The sequence below is a fragment of the Salvelinus fontinalis genome, chromosome 5, assembly GCF_029448725.1.
Source record: "Salvelinus fontinalis isolate EN_2023a chromosome 5, ASM2944872v1, whole genome shotgun sequence".
Taxonomy (NCBI): Eukaryota; Metazoa; Chordata; class Actinopteri; order Salmoniformes; family Salmonidae; genus Salvelinus; species Salvelinus fontinalis.
The window spans coordinates 50,942,351-50,968,566 of NC_074669.1; the positions used below are offsets into that span (position 1 = coordinate 50,942,351).

Sequence of the window (26,216 nt, forward strand, 5' to 3'; positions counted from 1 at the left end):
CAACACAAAGCACATCATTGACAAGCATACAAGTGTTGGAGATCTGAAGGAATATCTCTCTATCCACTCTCTGTCTTCTCCGACATATCTCAAGTGCCAGATGTCACCGGTTGGCTGCTGTCAGAATCATTTTATCAAGTGCCAATCACATTTTAGATCTATACTCATCCCTCGTATTCCCCCTATGTAAAGCGACTGAAGCTGAAAATACTGCAATTTGAAATCGGTTTCTTCCTCAACAGCAGCTATCATCAAACAACGCACTTTTCCCCGGTCTCCCCCTTGATTTTCCATGACATGACGAGACTCTCGATTGAAGTGTGACACGGACTGAATGATTCATGGTGGGGGGAAAGAACGTAAACAGAAACGACTTCTATGACAAACAAAATGCCTTTTGCCACCCAGAGGCAAACTATATCTCACACATCCAAGGCTTTTAACACACACATACTGTGATGACTATTAAACATATGACAGGGGGTCAAGAAAGACAGTCTTCCCTTTTCCTGTGACCTTCACGCCAAGCCATTGCCCTGACAACGGGCGTGCCCATTCCAAGAAAGAAAAAAGGAAAACCAAACATACAGGGACAAGAGTGTGGCAAAATGATTGCCTCAACTCGGTGAGAAAAGACATCGTTGTGTTGGTAAATCGATGCCTTGTGTGCTAAAACGTCACTGGCTGGCGCCTTAAGGGGGAGGTGTTAGCGGTCTGATTGCGATTTTCCATGGATTGAACATTTTCAACCTATACTTTCAGCTGTACCTATACAAATATAATTCACTCTGCCTTGTCTTGACAAAAGAGCAAGTCGTTTTGATGCAGAGTAATACCCTGTGTATATTATTCAGCACCTGTTGGGAATCAAATAAAATGTTATTGGTCACATACACATGGTTAGCAGATGTTAATGCGAGTGTAGCGATCTAGTTCCGACCTGCAGTGATATCTAACAATTTCACAACAACTACCTTATACACACAATTGTAAAATAATGAATAAGAATATGTACATAAAAATATATGGATGAACGATGGCCGTAGGCAAGATGCAGTAGATGGTATAGAGTACAGTATATACATATGAGATGAGTAATGTAGGGTATGTAAACATTATATAAAGTGGCATTGTTTAAAGTGACTAGTGATACAATTTTTTATTATTAAAGTGGCTAGAGAGTTGAGTCAGTATGTTGGCAGCAGCCAGTCAATGTTAGTGATGGCTGTTTAACAGTCTGATGGCCTTGAGATAGAAGCTGTTTTTCAGTATCTCGGTCCCAGCTTTGATGCACCTGTACTGACCTCGCCTTCTGGATGATAGCGGGGTGAACAGGCAGTGGCTCGGGTGGTTGTTTTCCTTGATGATCTTTATGGCCTTCCTGTGACATCGGGTGCTGTAGGTGTCTTGGAGGGCAGGTAGTTTGATCCCGGTGATACATTGTGCAGACCGCACTACCCTCTGGAGAGCCCTGCGGTTGTGGGCAGAGCAGTTTCCGTACCAGGCTGTGATACAGCCCGACAGGATGCTCTCGATTGTGCATCTGTAGAAGTTTGTGAGTGTTTTCGGTGACAAGCCAAATTTATTCAGCCTCCTGAGGTTGAAGAGGCACTGTTGCGCCTTGTTCACCACGCTGTCTGCGTGGGTGGACCATTTCAGTTTGTCCGTGATGTGCAGGCCGAGGAACACACTCCGTATTACAATAGTAATGCTATTTCGCTTAAACATATGCCATTTATCCAAATCAACTTGCAGTAGCACATGCATACATTTTCATTGCAGGTGGCTCCAGCGGGAATCAAACCGATGATTCTGGCATTGCTGACACCGTGCTCTACGAAATGAGCCACTCAAGACCACTGTGTGCGTGAATCTTATCCTGTACCTGTTGGTGCGTGAACCCCAACACGTGCATCATTATATAGTCTTGTTGCCAGCCTATTGCCACGTTCCCAGGTCATTACAGCACTAATGGCACGCTGTAGCCTAACAAACAATGCTGGACATTGGGCCTAAATACAGTAATACACTCTTCACGCTTCCACCGACACACACACACAATCACACACATGCACACAGGGCTGCAGGGTTGTGTCTATACGACTCTGTGGTACTGTACTGAGAGCAGTGGGTCTGAAGCCAATGCCACAGGGGAGCACGTCATCATCTCCATATCTGCTCTTTGGATACACACACACACACACACGCACACAGACACACACACAAACACACACACACAAAGAGTGTGCACACACACACACACACAAAGAGTGTACACACACACACACACACACACACACACACACACACACACACACACACACACACACACACACACACACACACACACACACACACACACACGGCATTATTAACCCCTGAGTGCCAAGACACAATGCCCAGCTCTCCCTCCGACCGGTGAGCCTGGGTACACGAGAGCCACACAGCCAGTGAACAGTACACACGTTACATCTCGTGCAGCCTGGGATGTGAACAACGCAGACCTGATAAAGGCCTTCGGGTCAAAACACTGTCAACATGTCAAATGAAAGTCATTGGAGCAAAGGGGCATAGATTACCAGTTTGCATAGTCTATTTGACCTTCTGTGTTTGAATTGAACAATGTAAGACGCATCCTGGAAGAGAGAGAAACCAGCGCCCGCATTGATATAGCGTTTTTTTTTTAAACTGTGCTGGATCTAGGATCAGGTCTCACAGTCCTTGAAATCTTATTAGTTATGATTTAGAAGACAAAACTGATCCTAGATCAGCATGCCTACTCTGAGAATCTTTATGAAGACGGGCCCAGATGCTTTGCTAAAATGTAAATGAGGTTGGGGAGCTCTGGCAGCAGGGAATGGATGGAGTTGGGCAGGCGACGGGGGGTACATTTTGGGTGGCAGAGAGTTTAATGCTCTTTCTCCCTCTTTTCTGGGACATCAGAGCTATCAAAGATGTGCACAGTGGAAGCTGGCGAGAGGGGTAGTCTGACTCATCCGACAGGCAGAACAAAGTTCCCCCCTGGTCGACTGGCGCGAGGCACTAAGGACACAACAGCAGCACAGTGTGCGTCCCAAATGGAACCCTATTCCCCGCCAAAAGTAGGGCACTATAAAGGGAATAGGACGCAAACACAGTGTTTGATATGGGGGTTTTCTAATGCCGGTGCTATTATAGCCTAGCACTCCGCTGGGAAGCAGACACACAGACACTCACAATAAGCAGAGGGACACATTCATACATGCACACTGACTCACACACATACACAGGCAAAGGTACACGTACACACACACACACACTTGCACACAGGAACACATTTGCATGAAACAGATAGAACATCCAAATGTAGGATGCTAGACCACAGTCACAGACCCACAGGAAATAACAGATGGGCTTCCTCCCCACTGGTCAGGGGGCGGGCCCCCCGGGGATTGTTTTAGTATGCAGTGTAGCCTACTATCTATAGCTATATACCATATTTAGTTGCTATTTCTAAACTTTTTCAAAAATAAAGATGACACATGAAATAGCCTGACAACGTAGAGGCCTACGGTAGCTACAGTATGTGACGTCGTCGCCTTGCGTTTTTTGTGTGCAAGTGTTTTCACCCTACGTCTTTAGGTCCGGGTTGCGAGCCCGACTATTTTCGATACGGAGTATTGCCATCCCAGAAATGCATTCCCGAGACATTGTGCATTATATGTCCATTGCGCTGCACACAACTTAAACTTAGTCTTGAATGATGCATGCCAATATATACTGGAGATAAAGGACCGTTGATATTGCAACCAAATCAAACTACGTGTTATTGGTCACACACACGTGGTTAAGCAGACGTTAATGCAAACACCAGTTCACCAGAACAAAATCGCAAACCGCTAAAGATGATAGTCTGTTTGCGTCTGCCATTTTATAGGGTGTCCAGTATCCAGGCGACCTGTCCCCAGTGCCTCCTATATACACACTTAATCTCCATCAAAAACGTTTTGAAGCCGGCAATTAAGGAGAATGAGAGGCTCAACTGAAGACGTTTCAGAACTGCTGTATTTGAAGTACCACTTCCCTTCTGCACAGTTTCTCTGACGTTGCTACGGCAATCATGCTGTTTTTACCATCCACGTAACTGTCGCTTCTGGAGAAATTGTTTTCTAAACTAAAACTCATAAAGAACTACCTAAGAAGCATTAGGCTCTAGGCCTGATAGGAGCTGTAGAACACCTGAGTAAGCTCCACTCATCACACTGGCACCGTCGTAGCCTTGACTACGCAATATCCCCTCACTTTCAATCAGTTACAAAGGCCTGAGACACTTTTTCAGTCACATTCCTGAAGCCAAGAAAACAAACACTTAGCTTCCTAGTAGATATGGAAATGAAAAAAAGGTTTATGACTGACTTTTTGGAGGGTTACTGTCAAATTGATACGTACAATTTTAAACAATATACATCGATGACAGGTGCATGGGCCCCCAGAGCTTGTGGGCCCCACTACCTTGCGTGGGCTGCGGGGGCGTGCGGTACGGCATGTTCCTCTCACATGGGCTTTTTCAACACAAGTTACCCTCAATAATGATTTAATCGTGACCTTTAACTGTTGCTAATTAGGCTACTGACAAAACAAAACTTTTAGTCATTTCCTGCACCATGAATGCATCAATGCATCATTGATTGAATAAACTGTATTGATTCGCAGAGGGGAGACTGAATTGGTCATCATTATCATGGATAGTGAATGGGTTAAAGACCAGCATTTGGGCATCACCACCCCCACCTTGTCACCTGCATGGTTGGCACGAAACCGCCTGGTCTCCAATCAGTGACGACGAAGAAGAAACTGAGTAAATCGATTTCCCCTGCCGAGCACCGGCCGATGTTTACCGAGGCACACACAAAGCATCGGCACCGGAACACCTCTCGGGGGAGGTGTTTACCCGCGGCGACAGGCTTGTTCCTGTCGTGACATGCCCTGGTTGCCGCCGAGGCTCCCGGTGTTCCCGGTGTGTTTGTTTCGTCTACTGCGCCTCCCTGTCGATAACAGGGCGTCTCTGGAGCGGGGAAGGGGCGAGGGAGATGGGCAGACGTTTCGACGCAGGCAAACACTTTTGATCAAGTCATCAAGCGTTTGATTTCGACTGGCTGGAAGGATGATTGTTCTCTCCACATACAGTTATGAGCAGCTACAATCACTAGCACTTTAGTCACATACAGCAGGCAGTCAACCATTTCTTGGAGTGTACTGATATTGAAGTCTCCCAATCAGAAAATGCTATTCAAATCTTAGAACTCCTCACATTTCACAATAACCAACAAAAGCAGGGCCTACATCCTGCGGTAGAAAACCCACCCATCCAGCCCAGAGATGACCAACTGTAGCCTATAACTGGGAGTTGTGAATGGAATTGCCATCTGCTGGAGGTTAGCCTCCATGGCAGCCTCCCCCCCCTTCTTCCCGCATACGGCAGCCCCTTTCTGGGTAGCTCTGTGCACTGACCCCCTTCCCCACCCGTCCTTCTCCTGCCTGTCCACATTATCTCAGCAGAGGGCCAATTAGCCATCATCATCTGGCCTGTTTTGTCGAGGCGCGTCAGGAAGCCGAACTCCCTCTGATCCAATAGTGGATTTAAATAATGGATCTGTAATCAGGAGGCTGTTAATTATGAGTCTCTGGCGAACCCTCCGTCAACTTAATCTGATGACGAGGCAGGCCGAGGCAGACCACTCTATCAAGTCAATGTGATGCTGACGAGGCGGAGGCAGAGTTTGAGACAGACAGGGAGGACAGTGAGGGAGTAATTAAGTGAAGGGGGAAGGGAGGATGGGAAGGGGGGGGATATGCATGGGAATCATGCCTGTTTGTGTGTCGCTTTAATGATGTGCCATGTTAATAATTCTGTGTGTGTGTGTGTGTGTGTGTGTGTGTGTGTGTGTGTGTGTGTGTGTGTGTGTGTGTGTGTGTGTGTGTGTGTGTGTGTGTGTGTGTGTGTGTGTGTGTGTGTGTGTGTATCATCTATATACAACTTCTACTGCACAAACATCTTCAATAGTTTGTCTAGTCCACACTGTTCCAGATTATGGATTTCAAATTGCTATTAAAGCAACTTTTCTCTTTGATTCTCAAATACATTGTCCCACTGACAATTGGTACTTTCCATCACACTGGAAAGAACATAATTGGGAGAGTATAATTGGGAGACGTGTACTCGACAGACATGCTTTGCTCGGTTGACTAGAGCGTTGTGCTAATTTGAACAAGGACAAAACTCGTCCACTGCCATGTAAGAGCTACTGCCACGAGGGCAAGTTCACTGTCAATACTGTTTTCACCAATGAAATGTCCCAGCAAGCAGATCTGATGGCACCAATGACATTGTATCCCTCTATGCCAGTGGTATTCAAAGTCGGGGTCGGGAATGGCACATTTGGGAGCCCAAAATTAAGAGTACAAACTATTTTATTGGACAATACACAAACATTGTTGAGAAAGATAGTTTGACAATAAAAATGAAAAAAAGGTCAATATATGTATTGGTTCTCTTAGTTTTGATAAGAGAGATGAAAACGTAATGAATTGAAGGTTATTTGTTGATGTGAAAATCGAAACGTACCGATTTTAAGGTTGTCATTAGATTCGTGGTGGGGTGGGGTCAACCGGAATTCCTGGCAATTTCTGGCACCCGCTGAAAAAGTTATACCTCTGCTCTAAGCTAATACATGGCAACATTTCATCTGAACAATTAGAGGCTCGCATGACAACGCTGACTTGAGTGCATCCTCTCAAAGAGAAGGGATGACACTAGGTCTCAAATGACACCCTACTCCTTTTATAGTGTGATACACATAGTGGAGTGAAAGTGGAGAGGACAGGGGAGAGTTTCGTAGATCTCCACTGATAGAAGACCTCTTCAGACAGCGACACTAACAGGTGAACAGGAGGACTCAAGTGATCCCTTATTGAGTACGAATGTGCTGAGTACTATCAGACATAAGCATACACACACACACACACACACACACACACACACACACACACACACACACACACACACACACGCGCGTGTGTGTGTCCAAATTGCACCTCCCTTTTACGCATGGACCGAGATACGGCCGTGGCCCTAGAGCCTTTTGGGTCAGTGGGACTCGAGAGCCAGCCTGAGCCAGCTGTGGCCACCAACAAGAAATTACTCACTGGAAATGGTTTACTGCCAAGGGCAAGAATCAATAAGAAGCCACAGTTCTACCCATTGGGTAAGTAATAGAAAAGTGAGGAAAAAGAGGCGGGAAAAAAAGAACGGGATGCATCTAATGCTGCTATTTGTTGACCCTACTCAGACCCCAGTAAAGAGGCTATCAGCAGTTCTATCAACCAAGAGGAAAGAGCTATGGGCAGCTAGCTATCCATGCGAGGGGGAGGTTTTGTGGCTCTGGAACTATTAGAAATCTGACATTGGCCGGGAACATTGCAACAGGCTTTCGCAGCAGCAGACACAAATCTGAGACAGCCAACCGATATCCTTTTTAAACAAGATACACCAAAAAAAAGAGAGAGACGATGCGGGGGGAAAAAAAATGACTACGTTCGTCGGGGGACTCTAAGAAAGGCAAAGGACAAAGGCAATCAGACTGTAGCTGTAAACAAAGCTTAAACGCTGATCTCTCCTCTAGCTCAAGTGTAATTCACTTGCGAGAGAATGATTAAGCTGAAACCACCACCGTTGCATAACGGCTGTAATTCTTCGAGGGGTACTTACAATTCAGCATCTCTATAACTCGGCAGAGCCAAGGGGACTAAGGGGTAAATGAGGGAACGGATAATAACACTCCCAACATACTTCTACTATCAAAAACAGCCTTACCAAAGTCGTGTACGGTGCATTACCAAAACGCAACATGTTTTTAAAATACCACCCTACTTTCTAGATAGTGCACTACTTTTGGCCTGAGCGCCCTATTCCCTACATAGGCCACTGCTTTTTAACCAGACCACCTATTCCATAGATAGTGCAGTAGGGTGTCATTTGAGACGAAGCCTTGGTGCTAGTGTAGTGAGAAGAGTAGCCAACATATTGCCCAATGGGAATCGAGTACATCCAGTAGCCATGTCCAGGTATGACAGCTAATGAGAATGTACGAGGTTAAAGCCGATAGCCATTAGTCTGGAGTTATTGATGTGTGTTGAACCAGGCTACTCTTTATGGTGAGTGTCTGGTGTCTAGTCCATTCAATCACGGAGGGTCTGTCGATGTCCATCCGCTACAGTGCCAGGCAGTGGTGGCCATTTTGGATTTTTGAGTCTCATCTACACTCTGGTGAAGGAATGAACTCCCATCTATCTATCTAGGTGTCAAGAGTTAAACATTAAAGCTGCAACGTTTCATGGCTGGTAGGCTGGTGAGTGCAATAGCGTCAGATCTCAGTATTTGTAGAATAAATTACGCAAGTGAGATGTTCGCTAACCAGCCAGCGTCCTTAGTAAATCCATTGTGTTAGCATGCTGTAGTTAAAATCGCTAATGCAGCAGAAACATGAAGGGTAAAATAATAGTATGTTGATTACGCATAACCAATGTAAACAACACAAACACAATCTACATTTTATTAATTGTAAGCACCAACTTATTAATTCGTTAATTCCACGTCCTCAGTAACTGCCTAGCGTGGTTTGCATTGAATAACCTAGCGTTAGCCTAGAGAAGAACACGCTACACATTTTAACACAAAACAGAATGCAAATGAAGATGGATTTCACGTATGGAGAAGAGAGTCTCTTTTAGAATGCGAAGCTACTGTAGCTGAGCGCAACAGTGCAACCAACACATCTGACATGTTACCAGTGGATCAGAGTGTCAGAGCACAGGAAACATCAGGGTTAGGGGTTGGATTCCAGCACGAGGCAACATAAACTGAATATATCTGTCAATGTTGACAGTTCAGCAATTAGCTTGTAAGAAAAGCATCTGCTGGAGGACATTTTGTGCTTGCGCTCACATATTCACATGCCTTCGAAAGACATTACCTTTAAATGGAGCGAAAGGGGACTTTTTTTGTTGTTGTTGTGGGGGCTCTCGTCACGAACGTCTGTCCACGTCCCACAGAGGCCCAATGTTGACCTTCCCTGGCCGCCCATGGGTAGGCATTCACAGGGGGATGAGTAGGCCTCTCTGCACCCTGATGATCCGCTCTGAGCTGCTCTGGGCTACACGGATAGCGTGACAGCAGTTTTCAGAACGAAAGGAAGAGGAGAAGGAGTGAATCACGGCATACAAAGTCTCTCTCTCTCTCTCTCCCGCTCTCAAAAGTTGACTGGCCCACACATTAGTTCCACAGAGATGGCGATTTCACTCGAGATGTTTTAATTTGTTTCCGCTTTTTCATCTCTGGGCTCACAGACGGCGTTCTGTCATTTCGGTCTCATTTCCGGGGACGCGGAAGTCCCCACAGCGAAAGAAGCGTGCCATGTTCTCCACCCAATTTTCTCCAGTCGAATGTCCCCCTTTTACCTAAATGACACAGAAAATCATCTTGGTGTCTTTGAATGTTCATGAATCAAAATAGAAGGGGAGGGTAGGGTAATGCCCTCGTTTCCCCCAACGCCGCTATCCTCCCTCGAGTCGAGTCAACCCCACCAGAAGAATCAACGGCGTGGTTTGAAGGAACAAATGAAGGTTATCGTTCAGACGAGTCGAGATGCCTATCTGCCCCCACCGCCCATCTTTAATAAGATTGTGTGTGCTCGTGTATAGGCGCATGCATGTTTGTGTGTGCATGTCCGTGCACGTGCCCATGTGTCTGCTCTCTCCACATCCACAACCTCTTAAAAAGTCTAAAACGGATGGCCCGGTTACTCCTATCTCCTGTTTGCTGTGTTAAGTCATTACGGCGCTACCGACTCATTAGCCGGCGCAGCCATCCATCCGTTACGGGGCTGAAGAGAAATGGGCTGAGGTAGACGAGCAGGAGAGAGATACATCTGCCTGGGAGACGTCGTCCACACTCCATAGGTTCATTTCTCCCCTCCCGGCGCGCTATATGTCTCTTCCCACTGTGAAAGCTTTGCAGAGGCACCCCTCTCGAGGCGTGAAAACGGCAACAAAAAACAAAACGTAAGAAGGCGAAGGAACATGTTTCGGTGGAGCATCATTAACGAGTACTCAAGATAAGTCTTTGGCATTCAGAGCTCGAAACAGCACGACGCTGCTCCTTCAAATTGGCTAATCTTGGTTGGAATGGCTGCAGTGTGAATATGTCAATCGTGAATGTCAGTTAAATCGGTTACTTAATTATGAATGACAAATGAGTGACAGCAGAGGTAAAGCAAAGGTGAGAGCAGGTTCTCTGTCGCCGTCTACCTTTCCTATAACAAGTAAACCCAGGTCTAGGAACTGTTGATGGCTTTCCTTAGACAACTACTCATTTAGAGTTTCAGAGTAGGAGTGCAGATCTAGGATCAGGTCCCCCCTGTCCATATAATCATCTTCATTATGATTAAAAAAAAAGGCAAAACTGATCCTAGATCACCATTCTTTATTAGACACTTTATGAATACGAGCCCTGGTATTGTAACCATCGCTAGCTGCTGACAATGTTTCCCTGGTCTTCTGTGTAGACAGACAGACTCGCCAATTACCAGACGAGTCAGGGCCGACATAGCACTTTTTACTTCCTGATTAAATCCTTTATTTCACAGCAGAACGCCCAGCAAGGAGGCATGATGTAAAAGTTATGTCTGCTGTCAGAAAGGAAGGAGGGAGGGAGGGAGAGCGATGGCATGATTACGTCATGTAAGGGACCAAATCGTCAGATTTGTCACAGCTCATTGACTTTGGAATTTAACGGGAGTGAGATGACAAGGGCTGGGAAAGACGGACAGGGTCTGTGAACCAGGGAACCCTAGGAGCTGGGAGCGTGGTCGACGTCCTGAGAGGAAAAAACTATGTTACACTGTCCGTCTCTAAGTGGCAACAGATCAAATCTGTACTCACACTGGACAGCCGAGACCTCAAACAACCGTGATGAAAGAGACACGGCAGTCAGCATTCAGTGTTATCAAATGCAGATTTACTTGATCTAGTTTGGTTTGACTCTTTTCGGTTCAATGGACAAGGAAGTTAAAGCTAGGATATATCCATGCAAAGAGCTGAATCACAGTGTGTGAATCGTAGAGTCGTAGAGCATACCCCCATGACATATGGGAACCATACTCTCACCATGCCGTGGTCATTGCACAACTGCTCTTCAAAAGAAAAAAAAGGAAGAAAAAAACGTACATAAGTTGTTTACACCAACTGGGGTAATTCGCTGGTTGGTTTGGTCCCAAACAGAAGCATCCATAGCAGGGTAATGTAAGGTAATGCTGCCATATATAGTGCATTTAGTAAGTATTCAGACCCCTTGACTTTTCCCACATTTTGTTACGTTACAGCCTTATTCTTAAATGGAATAAATTGCCTTTTCCCTCATCAATCTACACACAATACCCCAAATTACATAACAAAAACAGGTTTATAGAATTTTTTGCAAATGTATAATTATTCATTTTTTTTTATGACAGAATACATTTACATGAGTATTCAGACCCTTTACTCAGTACTTGGTTGAAGCACCTTTGGCAGCGATTACAGCCTTGAGTCTTCTTGGATATGATGCTACAAGCTTGGCACACCTGTAATTGGCGAGTTTCTCCCATTCTTCTCTGCAGATCCTCTCAAGCTCTGTCAGGTTGGATGTGGAGCGTTGCTGCACAGCTATTTTCAGGTCTCTCCAGAGATGTTGATCAAGTCCGGGCTCTGGCTGGGCCACTCAGGGACATTCAGAGACTTGTCCCGAAGCCACTCCTGTGTTGTCTTGGCTGTGTGCTTAGGGTCATTGTCCTGTTGGAAGGTGAACCTATGCCCCAGTCTGAGGTCCTGACCGCTCTGGAGCAGGTTTTCATCAAGGATCTCTCTGCACTTTGCTCTGTTCATCTTTGCCTCAATCCTGACTAGCCTCCCAGTCCCTGCCACTGAAAAACATCCCCACAGCATGATTCTGCCACCACCATGCTTCACCGTAGGGATGGTGCCCAGTTTCCTCCAGACGTGACGTTTGGCATTCAGGCCAAATAGTTCAATCTTGGTTTCATCAGACCAGAGAATCGTGTTTCTCATGGTCTGAGAATCTTTAGTTTCCTAGAGTTGCCTTTAGTTGCCTGACCAAGGCCCTTCTCCCCCGATTGCTCAGTTTGACCTTGCGGCCAGCTCTAGGAAGCTGGTTCCAAACTTCTTCCATTTAAGAATGATGGAGGCCACTGTGGTCTTGGGGTCCTTCAAAGGTGCAGACATTTTTCGGTGCCCTTCCCCAGACAAGTTCGTGCCTTTCCAAATCATGTCCAATCAATTAAATTTACCACAGATAGACTCCAATAAATTTGTAGAAACATCTCAAGGATGATCAATGGAAACAGGATGCACCTGAGCACAATTTCGAATCGCATAGAAAAGGGTCTGAATACTTATATAAATAAGGTATTTCTGTTTTTATATTTAATACAATTGCAAAAAATCCTACAAACCTGTTTTCGCTTTGGCATGATGGGCTATTGTGTGTAGATTGCTGAGGATTTTTATTTATTTAATCCATTTTAGAATAAGTCTGTAACATAACAAAATGTGTAAAAAAATCACAGGGTCTGAATACTTTCCGAAGGCACTATAAACTGTACAACTGCATAAGTTACCATTACATGTGTGAATAAGTTTGTATAATCCCTGCATATAATAACATTGGTTCGATCACAAATCATAAATCTTATCATTATTGTTATGGCATCTGCATTGTTATGTAATTATGCAGCATCAGCCCCATTGGTTCAGCCGGGAGTTTGGCACATTTCTCAGCCGGAGGGATAGAATGCATATAGAACATCCTTTCAATCATTAGTGGAATATTAATCAGCAATAATGAGGGAGACTGGATTCTACAAGAAGAGAAGAAGCAGATATTGTAGATGGCTTGTTTCAATTCATTACTGGGAGGGTGAGAGAGAGAGCGAGAGAGAGATTCTGATTCTGTGCTTCAATAAAGCCCCAGTTTTAAGCCCGGCCCCTTTTGAATATGGAAATGTTTCAAACACTGTCTAAAATCGAGCGAGAGAGAGAGAGAGAAGAAGGTGGAGGGTAGAGGGAGAGAGAGAGAGAGACAGAGAGAGAAGAAGGTGGAGGGTAGAGGGAGAGAGAGTGAGTGAGTGAATGAACAAGCTCGAGAGAGAGAGAGAGAGAGAGAGAGAGAGAGAGAGAGAGAGAGAGAGAGAGAGAGAGAGAGAGAGAGAGAGAGAGAGAGAGAGAGAGAGAGGCCAGTCTGAATTGTGAGTGGCTTACGACACTCAGTGAACAGACGGTGCCTCTGCATGCTCTGCCAGTACACTAGTCTGCTGCAAGCGAGGGATCGAAGTGAAGAGTGCTCTGCCTCTCCTCTCCATCCCTGTCACACACCGCCTCTGCCTCCTCAGCCTCTCAGCCTTCCAGCCTCCACCAGCAAACTCCCTCCAGCCGACCAGGGAAAAACACCACTAACAACACAAGTGGATATGAACAGAACCCAAAAGACAGGAGGACGCAGGAGTCAAGGGGCTTCTCACAGGAGATAAGAGGGGATCTAAAAGAAGGATACTAAAAAGAAAGTAGAAAAAAAACTAAGGGGGAAACAGAGAGAAGAGAGAGACCCTGGCATTACCCATCCTTATCCTTCCAATACATATTTTCTGAAGCGCGCCGGTCGGTCACTAAAATAATAATGACAGAGTTGACTGGATTTAAGCCGTGCAGGTCAGCGATCGCTTCAAGTGACGGACGGTAATTTGTGTTGACAGATCTGCCCCCAGTCTTTATCGAGAGGGGGTAAGAAGAAAAAAAAATAGAGAGAGAGTTTTGAGTTAGTCTTTTCCTCTCCTTTCTTGGTTGGCTTGCTTTTTCCTCTGTTCTCCTCTTCGGATCATCGCAGCAGTAGTGACTGCAGAGGAGCAGGAGGGAGAGAGCGAGCGAGAGAGAGAGCGAGGAGGCACGGCACTCATGCATGCAGCCGAGCAGGGAACTTGCACTTCCTAACCAGCATCCACTTGGAATCCTTGGGTCTTTTCTGGCTTCTTTCACACGAGGAGAACTAAGACATTGTAAGCCTGCCAGGATCTGGTATTCTGGCTGAAAAGGACGAGAGGGGGGAGGGAAATTTGTACCACACTGGGGTCCTTTTTTAGATTCACACATAATTAGTGCGGGCACAAAGGAAGTCGCTGAATAGGGGATGTCCGTCTCTGGATAGGGGTGAGTAGGATTCCTTTCATGCGTGATCGCTCGGTGAAGAAAGCATTTTTTACCCGCCTCTGCTCGCATCTTGCCCCCTGATATCTAACATGAGCAAAGTGACTTGCCCTTTATCCCTCTCCCCTGTTCTTTTCTTTTCCCCCCCCACACTGGATTCCTCTTCCTTTCTATAAGTAAATACCTTGGGGAGAAAAAAAACACACACGCACAACACAATTCACTACAAGGAAAGGGATACGAAAAAAATCCAAGAGCTGGTTTCCTGCCGGGGAGAGATTACAAATTACGATGTGAACCATGACAGAATAATACCGGAACGATTCCAATGGACATTTTCTCTGCGGATCTATCCGAGGATTTTCAGGCTGATGGATTTCCTTCTAATAGGCTTGTACCTAAAGTGGCCCCTGAGGAAGCCCCCTGGGTTGATACTGTTGCTTTGCTGCTCGCTGGGCATCATGCTCAAAATGGTCCCATCGGTGGAGGGCGTCTGCCCCCGTCTATGCCGCTGCGACAGCAAGCTGCTCTACTGCGAGGGGCTCAATCTCACCGACGTTCCACGCAACCTGAGCAGCGCACTGGGCCTGTCCATGCGCGAGAACAACCTGACGGAGCTGCGCGAAGGCCACTTCGCTGGCCTGTCGCAGCTCACCTGGCTCTACTTGGATCATAACAACATCGACGTGGTGGAGGAGGGCACCTTCGACAGGCTGCGCCGGGTCAAGGAGCTCGACCTGAGCACCAACCATATCGAGAGCCTGCCCAACGGCACCTTCAGGCCCCTCCCCAATCTGCGCATCCTAGACCTATCGTACAACAGGCTGCAGGCGCTGGAACCCGACCTGTTCCACGGCCTGAGGAAGCTAACCAATTTGCATTTGCGCTACAACGCCCTCAAGTTTATCCCAGTGAGGATCTTCCAGGACTGCCGGAGCATGCAGTTCCTGGACCTGGGCTACAACCAGCTTCAGAGCCTGGCGCGGAACTCCTTCGCCGGGCTCTTCAAGCTCACCGAGCTGCACCTGGAGCACAATGAGCTGGTCAAAGTCAACCTGGCCCACTTCCCCCGCCTCATCTCGCTGCGCACGCTCTATATGCGCAGCAACCGGGCCACCATTGTGGTCAGCACCCTGGACTGGACCTGGCCCTTCCTGGAGAAGATTGACCTGTCGGCCAATGAGATCGCCTACATCGAGCCACACGTCTTTGAGAGCGTGCCCAACCTCAAGGCCCTCATGCTGGACGCCAACCGGCTGACGGCCGTGGAGCAGCGCATCCTGGATTCATGGTCATCCCTGGGCAGCATCACTTTGGCAGGCAATGAGTGGGAATGCAGCCGCAACGTGTGCGCCCTGGCCCAGTGGCTGAGCGCCTTCCGGGGCCAGCGGGACAGCCAGCTACTGTGTTCCAGCCCGGACGTGGCGCAGGGCGAGGACGTACTGGACGCCGTCTACGCCTTCCAGCTGTGCGAGGACGGCATCGACCAGGCCACCACGACCCAGGGATGGTACCCCGGCTACACCACCAAGGACCAGGCCCGGGGAGGCCCCACGGCCAACCCCTACGATCCGCCAGCCGCCGAGGGCGGCGCAGTGGTCACCAATTCCTTCACCGTGACCGTGGCTAACCTTGACGACATAGACAGCACCATGCAGATCCACAAGGTGGTGACGGGCACCATGGCACTCATCTTCTCCTTCCTCATCGTGGTGCTGATGCTCTACGTGACCTGGAAGTGTTTCCCGGCGGGCGTGCGGCAGGTGCGCCAGTGCTTCAGCAGCCATCGGCGCAAGCAGAAGCAGAAGCAGAGCATGCAGCAGATGGCCACCATGTCCACGCCGGAGTACTACGTCGACTACAAGCCCAACCACATCGAGGGAGCCCTGGTCATCATCAACGAGTATGGCTCCTGCACCTGCCAGCAGCAGCCCTCCCGGGAGTGTGAGGTCTGACCCGACCCTTTGTGTGTGTGTGTGTGTGTGTGTGTGTGTGTGTGTGTGTGTGTGTGTGTGTGTGTGTGTGTGTGTGTGTGTGTGTGTGTGTGTGTGTGTGTGTGTGTGTGTATGGATATGTGTGTGTTTACGTGTGTTTGTGTGGATAATATGGACTACCACGGAGACCCTTTTTGGATATATGGGATATATTGGGTGGGTTGGGGTTGTATAAGTGAGGATTGAACCAGGGATCCTGCTATGGACACTATTTACACTGTGTCACACTGTGCTGCTCGCCCCCCCCCACTGTGGAGGAGAAAGAGGGAGGACTGACTGAGACCGTGGATTAATTGCTGTGGATCTGAAGGGCCTCTATGGACACTATGGAGACCAGACTCTATTGTGCCTGTTGACTTGATGCACAGAATCACCAGAGATGGAATATTATGTTGACTTTATACAGAAACTCCAGAGAGGATTACTATGTTTGTAGGCACCAATGGTTTCATCTTCTTCTTCGTCTTCTTCTTCTTCTTCTTCTTCTCTACACCAGGAGTGGATATTATTTCAGCTTTAAATGAGTCTTTCTTACTTCAGGATATTCTGCTATTGTCTAAAGACCAACTGGGGACATACTGGCCAGCCATAAACACAGCATTTTTATTGTGGTAATACGACGACGACGACAACAACAACAAAAAATACAACAATAATGCAAAGTTGGATTATTAAAAAAAAGATTAAAGATGGTCAATTCTGTGTAAAATATGTTTAAAAAAGCAAGAGTGGGAGGGAAAAAAAAAGATGCTAGAGATGCTATCCTATTTCTTTTGTAAACTACGACAACAACAAAAAAATACCATGTTTAAATAAATGAATTGCTATTCACAGTAAAGCCCTTGTGTTGTGAGGAACCTTTGGGAGAGGGGTGGATTATGAAAAGAGATGCAGTGCTCGTGCTGGTGGTAGGAAGAGAGAGAGAGAGCATTTTGTCTGGCGTGCCTACTGCAGTATGTCTAGTTGGGGGAAAAGACAAGGGGCCAGAGGGATAACCTAGCCGTACTTCATTCCAAATGTTAAACCCTCTCCAATAGGAATACCAGATCTTTTCTTGATACCTCACTCCCTATTTGTGAGTGAGGGGGGCATTCAATGTGCTGGCTCGCTATAGATGTTGTGGTTGCTTCCCCCGAATCCCCCCCCCCGCCTTCCCACTTCCCCTCCCTCTCCTCTACCCTTTCCAGATTAAAATGGATCTGACACTTTCTAATCAGGTGGCGTATTTTCACATGATCAAAATGTGTGTGTTGTCCAAAACGTCCACACGGACGACACAGGCAGAAGCAGAGCCAGAGAGAGAGAGAGAGATCATCAGGGTCCGAGAGATCTGTAAAGCGCTGCTTTTCCTCCATCACTGCTGCTTGGCTGTCATTGCTAGAGCTATGCCTTCCTTTCACCGCGTGGGACACATCGAAAGGAGGAAGAGAACGCCTAGCCCGACACTATTCGAATCAAAACCAATTCTGAAATACCGAAAAAAAATGTTCTAAAAATATTGAACAAATATTCTAAAATATCTTTCTTTAAAAGAGACATCAGTAACACATGACATGACACATGCCCGCGGCCGATGGATTTCCTGCCTATGTTTTGCGTGTAATGTTGAAACATTTGTTCTTTCAATACAAGGCTATTTTGGGGATATTTTTCTCTCTGTTTGTTCCTCATTGTGTGAGTGAGAGATGCGCTGACTGAGGGGTTTGGTTTCTAGCACCAGTCGACAATCGACATGTAGGTGCTGCTAGGGGGAGAGAAATGAGTGATAGCTGAGGAGAGGAGTGATTGCGGAGGCGGCAGAAAGAAGGTGTAGGCTGCTCTCTAGTGTCCTAACATCACCGAGAAAGGAAGGAAGGAGGGAGAGAGGGAAGGAAGGAAGGAAAGAGGGAGGGAGAAAAGACACTAGACTCGGAGCTTCTGCACAGTGTCACATTATGATTGCATGCATACGCGTGGTGTGTGTATGTTCAAGTGTGTGTGATTGTATGAGTTGGATTGTATATTGCTGTGTGTGTGACTGCAATCAGTAAATTGAGAGTAGTAGAGGTGTAAGCCTGTGTGTGTGTGTGTGTGTGTGTGTGTGTGTGTGTGTGTGTGTGTGTGTGTGTGTGTGTGTGTGTGTGTGTGTGTGTGTGTGTGTGTGTGTGTGTGTGTGTGTGTGTGTGTGTGTGTGTGTGTGTGTGTGTGTGTGTGTGTGTGTGTGTGTGTGTGTGTGTGTGTGTGTGTGTGTGTGTGGAAGTAGTACACTGTGTTCCTAGGCAGAATGCAGCAGCAGCAGCAACATCAGGTCTCCATCATTCCACAATCGCAATCACTCAGCATCGGGACAAATAGGCTGTTATCACCATGGAGTTGTTCAGAAATAGGGTGTGTGTGTGTGTGTGTGTGTGTGGACGTGAAGTCCCAACAAGAACAGTAAACTAACCATGCTATTTCTAGGGGGTGTAGCTTTTAGGATTAAGGTTAGGGTTAGTGTTAGGATTAGAATTAGGGTTAGGTTTAGGAGCTAGGGTTACGGTTAATGTTAGCTTTTAGGATTAAGGTTCGGGTTAGCGTTAGGATTAGAATTAGGGTTAGGTTTAGGAGCTAGTGTTTGGGTTCATGTTAGGTTTAGGGTTAATGTTAGGTTTTGGGGTTAAGGTTAGGGTTAGATTTCGGGTTAGGGAAAATAGGATTTTAAATGGGACTGAATTGTGTTTCCCCACAATGTTGGTTATGCAAGACTGAGTGTGTGTATGTCCTACTCCACATACATTTGTACAGTGGCAAAAATAGGCAGATCTATACAGTTGTTTGTGTGTGTGTGTGTGTGTGTGTGTGTGTGTGTGTGTGTGTGTGTGTGTGTGTGTGTGTGTGTGTGTGTGTGTGTGTGTGTGTGTGTGTGTGTGTGTGTGTGTGTGTGTGTGTGTGTGTGTGTGTGTGTGTGTAAATGGCTCAACTGAGTGTAGAGTATGTGTGTGATGGGGGTGTGTTGTTGGAGTGATGTTGCAGAGTTACAGTAGCGTGACACAAAAACCGAATAACATGCTGTATCTACCGGGAGGACAAATGATGATGTCTCTAACATGAAATCAAATAATCACTGCATTCCAACCACCTTCCTTGACGCAAACAGCAAACAGACAGACACATTCAAACTAACCGATGACATACAGTATGTAACACTGTCGATGTACCTTGTGCATATTGTGATACCTTCACTTTAATATAAATGTATAGTTGCAAAGCTGGCATATTCTCAAACACTAACTAGAAAGGTTCTCAGATTTTTTTCCATTCAGCCTTTTCTATAGGCTGTACAAGCCTCTACTATTTTGCTAAAGGCTGAACTATAGCCTGTCTACAGATGTAGTATCTTCATTTGAGCCAGTGTGCTACAGCAAGAAAACAATCCTGCAGCAACAGGAAATGTGAATTATTACATTCAATTACATTTTTTTAAACCTCAAATCCACTACAAGTTTTACATTTCCTGCTTTGCAGGAAAGTTCTCCTGCAACGAGGTGATCAAATTAAGACACTACATCTGTAGGCCCCATGGGTGAATGGTTGCCGTTAAACATGATCGTGTACACTCAACTCTTGTGTATATACAGTGCCATGCGTAAACTGTACAGTACCAACCTACATCTATGCTGATATCTACCATACGAGGCGTTTCACAGAGACCAGGAGAAAAACCAAAAAGGCAACAAGACGGGAGCAATAACTCAACTAAAATGTGCAGTCTTTTTTTTGTGTGTGTGGAGCCGCTCAAGAGAAAAACAACAACCGGCGACAACAGCAGCGGAATTTGCCATTTCAGATTCATGATCTACTTCGTATTCATGATATCTCCCGACCGGGCAGCCCACTTTGAAATCCAAAATGGCCGTGAATCATAACTAGGCATGACATCTGTATGCTAAGTAGGCTAGCCACCGACCGATACAGCCGAGCAGAGCAGGGCAAAGAGACACAGCATAGTGAGATGTGAGATGTGCAATATACTGACAGTCATTTGCTTATCGTCTTATTCTCTTAAATTCGGTCTTATTCATTGTCTTGCCTGATAGCCCCTCAAATCATGCAAACTGCTGGGCCTATATTTAGGCTGCGTTGTCCTGATTTATTTGTATAAATATTCGATGATGCCTTGACGCACAGGCTACTGTTGGCATCTCCATTTTGTGTCAGTCTTTCTAACACACAATGGGGGGACAGGAGGTAGGGAGGGACAGGGAAAGGGGTCTGCATATTTGAAAGAGTTGTCCTTTAGTCTCTCTCTCTCTCTCTTCCCCCTCTCTCTTCCCCCTCTCTCTCCCTCTCTCTCTCTCTCTCTCTCACACACACACACACACTGTTTAGAGGAACCTGCAGGTGTTTGTTGATCGTCTCAGACAAAGGGGTCATCGCCCCCAACAGGGCTTATCACTCTCCTATGACCTCCCATTATTAACAACCTGATTGATGACACTGAGCAAAATCAATACTAACACAGGTGACTGGTTTACCAAATGGACTCGCTCCCTGATGATCCTCTGATTACATACTCTTTTGACATTTTTTTTTTACATGTTCATGCTATGGCTATTGACTGTCTATGGGAGGGCGAGAAGGAAATAATAATGGTTTATTGATATGGCAGCTAATTAACCATGGTGATGGAGGAGAAGAGACAGAGAGGTGCGGATTGGCCCGATTCCGCTCGCATCGTATCTGGGGTTGGGAGGGTTTCGGTGGGGGATGACGTTTGATATTGGCTCTGTTTGAAATGGAAATCGTACGAAGAAGCGTGACAATGGTTTCTGTACGTCGGAGAGCACAGCTGTGTTGAAAAGCTGAGGAGAGGGGTATGGAGGGATGTGTGGTGATTGGGTAATGCACTTGTTTAACAGGTTTTGAAACTCCTGTCTCCAAGCTATGTGTGTGTGTGTGTGTGTGTGTGTGTGTGTGTGTGTGTGTGTGTGTGTGTGTGTGTGTGTGTGTGTGTGTGTGTGTGTGTGTGTGTGTGTGTGTGTGTGTGTGTGTGTGTGCACGTGTGTGTGCACGTGTGTGTCTGTGTGCATGTGTGTGACAGACTGCAGGATGTTACTATGTGTGAACAGGAATGACACGGGCCAACTCTAAAGGCTCCCCCACACCTCTCAGAGCAGACAGAGACCCAGCAGAGCTCAACACACAGCACAGCTAACAGCTAGCGTAGATCACGTTAAACACAAAACAGCTAACCGCTAGCATAGAACAAGTTAAACATGGCACAGCTAACATAGAATAAGTTACACACAGCACAACTAACAGCTAGCGTAGATCACGTTAAACACAACACAGCACAGCTAACAGCTAGCGTAGATCACGTTAAACACAGCACAGCTAACAGCTAGCGTAGATCACGTTAAACACAACACAGCACAGCTAACAGCTAGCGTAGATCACGTTAAACACAACACAGCACAGCTAACAGCTAGCGTAGATCACGTTAAACACAGCACAGCTAACAGCTAGCGTAGATCACGTTAAACACAACACAGCACAGCTAACAGCTAGCGTAGATCACGTTAAACACAGCACAGCTAACAGCTAGCGTAGATCACGTTAAACACAGCACAGCTAACAGCTAGCGTAGATCACGTTAAACACAGCACAGCTAACAGCTAGCATATATCACGTTAAACACAGCACAGCTAATAGATAGCGTAGATCACGTTAAACACAACACAGCTAGCGTAGATCACGTTAAACACAACACAGCTAACAGTTAGCGTAGGTCACGTTAAACACAGCAGAGCTAACAGCTACCGTTTATCATGTTAAACACAGCACAGCTAACTGCTAGCGTAGATCAAGTTAAACATGGCACAGCTAACATAGAATAAATTAAACACAGCACAACTAACAGCTAGCGTTGATCACGTTAAACACAGCACAGCTAACAGCTACCGTTTATCACGTTAAACACAGCACAGGTAACAGCTAGCATAGATCACATTAAACACAGCACAGCTAACAGCTACCGTATATCATGTTAAACACAGCACAGCTAACAGCTAGCATAGATCATGTTAAAAACAGCACAGCTAACAGCTAGCGTAGATCACGTTAAACACAGCACAGCTAACAGCTAGCGTAAAACACAGCACATCACAGCTAACAGCTAGCGTAGATCACGTTAAACACAGTGTGGTGGCTGTCCCATCCGGCTAACACAGACCCATACATCACATGACATATCTGGATAACACTTGTAACACACACACACAACAATACCTTAAACGACAGGGTCACATAAATGTCATAGACAATACATCTGGCTAACACATACTAACGTGGGACATGGCGCTTGCAACGACAGGGTTGTGGGTTCGAATCCCACGGGGGACCAGTATGAAAAATGGATCCACTCACTACTGGATAGTCGCTCTGGATAAGAGCGTCTGCCAAATGACTAAAATGTAAAAACTGCAACACCTTAAACGACATGGTCATGAAAATGTCATAGACAACCCACGAATCAAATCAAACTGTATTTGTCACATGTGCCGAATACAACAAGTGTAGACTTTACTGTGAAAGGTTTACTCACAAGCCCTTAACCAACAGTGCAGTTGAAGAAGAACATATTTACCAAGTAGGCTATAATAAAAAGTAACACAATAACAATAATGAGGCTATATACAGGGGGCACCGAGTCATTGTGCAGGGGTACAAGCTAGTTGAGGTCATCTGTACATGTAGGTGGGGGCGAAGTGACTATGCATAGGTAACAAACAAACAGCGAGTAGCAGCAGTGTACAAAAGGGGGGGTTAATGTAAATTGTCTGCTGGCAATTTTTATGAATTGCTCAGCAGTCTAATGTCTTGGGGGTAGAAGCTGTTGAGGAGCCTTTTGGTCCTAGACTTCGCGCCCCGGTACCGCTTGCCGTGCGGTAGCAGAGAAAACCGTATATAACTAGTGTGGCCGGACACCTTGAACGACAGTGTTCATGTAAACGTCATAGACAACCCATCTAACTAACACAGCGCAACACCTTGAACGACAGGGTCATTCATACAGTTCAGGGGCAATAGCTATCTGGTAACACAAACCCCAACCAACAGGGTCACATCATAGGCCTTGTGTGGCTCATTGTGTACATTGTGTCTTACTTCTTGTGTAACTTCTGCTGTGTTTTAATGGGTGATTCTACTGTAAAGCAAATTTCCCCCAGAGAGATAATACATGTTCTACTACTATAACTACTGCAGTAGGAACGATACACAGGAGTATAATAACGGTCAGGGGGGGTGTCATAAATGTTGGCCCCAAACCATAGAAATATAATGCTCCTATGGGGACACTGAAAATGGGCCTATGTCCACACACTATGGTATAATTGACCTAAATGGGAGTCCCCACTCTACTCATTTTAATTCTATGGTCCAAATACCACTGACACAATGATGTGTGACTACTCAGTCAGGTCAGCAGCGGCCTTCTGTATTGTTGACATTACATACAATCGTCACTGACTGTGCTGTAAAGGTGAGTGGTTTTGTGGCATTTAGAGACTTGGTCATGCTCTAAGCCAATCACCATTCCTCCAGGAAATGGTTTACGTCGTGTGATTAGGTTGGGGTAGTGGTTAGGGGAAGTGTGTGTGTGCGCGTGTCTGTCTGTGCATCCGTGTGTGTGTGTCAAGTCCACAGAAATAATGCTTAACGAATGAATGAACTTAACTTTCTTTTGTTTCATTGGGGCCCTGCCGTGCATAATAAACGCCTCATACCTACTCATAATAGGATAGGTGGCAAAATCACCAAGTGGCGGCGGGTTACAGCGGTGTGTGGTGGGGCCGCTGATGAGTTACGATGACAACAGCGTGTGGGCCAGGCGCTGAGTCCATATTGAATTTTAAATGGTTTATCAGGATCAATTTTGGAATGATTATCATTGATTCTCACAGTGTTCTCATATACTTCTCGTTGTCTTTCTCGTTACCATCAAGAACAAATAGAATGTAACTTTACACTATTTCACCCTCTGGGAAAAATGAAGTTATTCTATTCCATTGTATTCTATTCCATTCCATTCTATTCTCCAGCCACTAACTATCGTTGTACAGATGTAGGATCTTAACTTGAGCCAGTTTGCTGCAACAGGAAAATAATCCTGCAGCAACGGGAAATGGTAATTATAATGAATGGCCATTCTTTGTAGGGGTTGATACATTTTTCGTTAGGGCAAATCAAGTCTGACATAAATTTATTATATTTTTAATTTTTTAATTTTTTATCCCCTTTTCTCCCCAATTTTTCGTGGTATCCAATCGCTAGTAATTACTATCTTGTCTCATCGCTACAACTCCCGTACGGGCTCGGGAGAGACGAATTCGAAAGCCACGCGTCCTCCGAAGCACATCCCAACCAAGCCGCACTGCTTCTTAACACAGCGCGCCTCCAACCCGGAAGCCAGCCGCACCAATGTGTCAGAGGAAACACCGTGCACCTGGCCCCCTTGGTTAGCGCGCACTGCCCCCGGCCCGCCACAGGAGTCGCTGGAGCGCGATGAGACAAGGATATCCCTACCGGCCAAACCCTCCCTAACCCGGACGACGCTAGGCCAATTGTGCGTCGCCCCACAGACCTCCCGGTCGCGGCCGGCTGCGACAGAGCCTGGGCGCGAACCCAGAGACTCTGGTGGCGCAGCTAGCACTGCGATGCAGTGCCCTAGACCACTGCACCACCCGGGAGGCCTAGTCTGACATTATTAAGTGGAAATTCCAAACTTTAGAGGCCTTTTTAAACCTTGAGTACACTATAAGTTTGTGTGTCTACACTACAAGGGGCGGTTGAGTGAGTGTAGCCTAGCTACGACATGAAGGCGGCACTGCTCTGTTTTCATCATATAGACTGATTTAGACAGTGGGGGAGAGCCAGAAAGGCAATGTGTGTGTGTGTGTGTGTGTGTGTGTGTGTGTGTGTGTGTGTGTGTGTGTGTGTGTGTGTGTGTGTGTGTGTGTGTGTGTGTGTGTGTGTGTGTGTGTGTGTGTGTGTGTGTGTGTGTGTGTGTGTGTGACACAACATAACCACTACACTACACTTCGTGTGGACACTGTGTGTATGCTATTGTTAACATCCGGTGGTGCATAAAACATGATGATAGAATAGCTGGGTCAGAGCCAGTGAGCTAAAACATGGCAACAGCTGGGCCTGCATCTGTGGGGGTCTACAGTCCACAGAGTCACTTATAAACTGGGATTACAATACATACTGTATTATCAGATATGGAGCAGAGAGCTATTATGACAAGTGTTTTGGTCATAGAGAGAGATGTTATCTCTAAGGTTCGGCTGGAGTAATATAAGCTTAATACGGGGTTGCCCGGAAGCTTCATGTTGGATCCATACTCCACACAGATGGACATGGATATGATTGAGTGAGGTCAAGCCCAGTTCAAATCCTGTTGTTTTTGATGTGAGTTGTTTTCAGATATCCATACCCTGGACAGAGGAAAACAACAAGTTCCTTCTGTCATGTCGGGCATTGACGTTGAATTCAGACAGCTTATTTGTTTTAATCCATTTTTTTTTTCAACACAGTGTTAAATGTGCCGACACGGTAATTGTGGTAAATATGTATTTGTTAAGGGTTTAGCTTCACTTCAGTGTCTTGTCCATGTTGAATATTTTACATTTACATTTACATTTAAGTCATTTAGCAGACGCTCTTATCCAGAGCGACTTACAAATTGGTGCATTCACCTTATAGATGAAGCCTACTGGTGGAAGTGGTAAATTAGGCCCCCGAAGACACAAAGCCGCATGCTAGCGTGGTAAAAGCCATCTGTAACAGGATATATTGTATACGCCCACGCGGGATGAGATTGATCGATAATGATCATGTGTAGTATACAGTACACACATAGGAAGGCACGCAGGTACTCACGCAGGCAGGTAGGCGGGCACGCACACAGAC

General features: G+C 46.2%; 2 protein-coding genes across 2 annotated transcripts in view; one reads left to right on the top strand and one right to left on the bottom strand.

The window, feature by feature from the left end:
• LOC129855793 (catenin alpha-2-like) overlaps positions 1-26,216 on the bottom strand; it is a 515,406-nt gene that overhangs the window by 190,876 nt on the left and 298,314 nt on the right. The window lies entirely within an intron of this gene.
• Positions 13,332-17,121, top strand: lrrtm1 (leucine rich repeat transmembrane neuronal 1). The gene has a single exon (XM_055923817.1). The coding sequence runs from the start codon at positions 14,661-14,663 to the stop codon at positions 16,242-16,244; it is 1,584 nt and encodes a 527-aa protein (XP_055779792.1). The 5' UTR covers positions 13,332-14,660; the 3' UTR covers positions 16,245-17,121.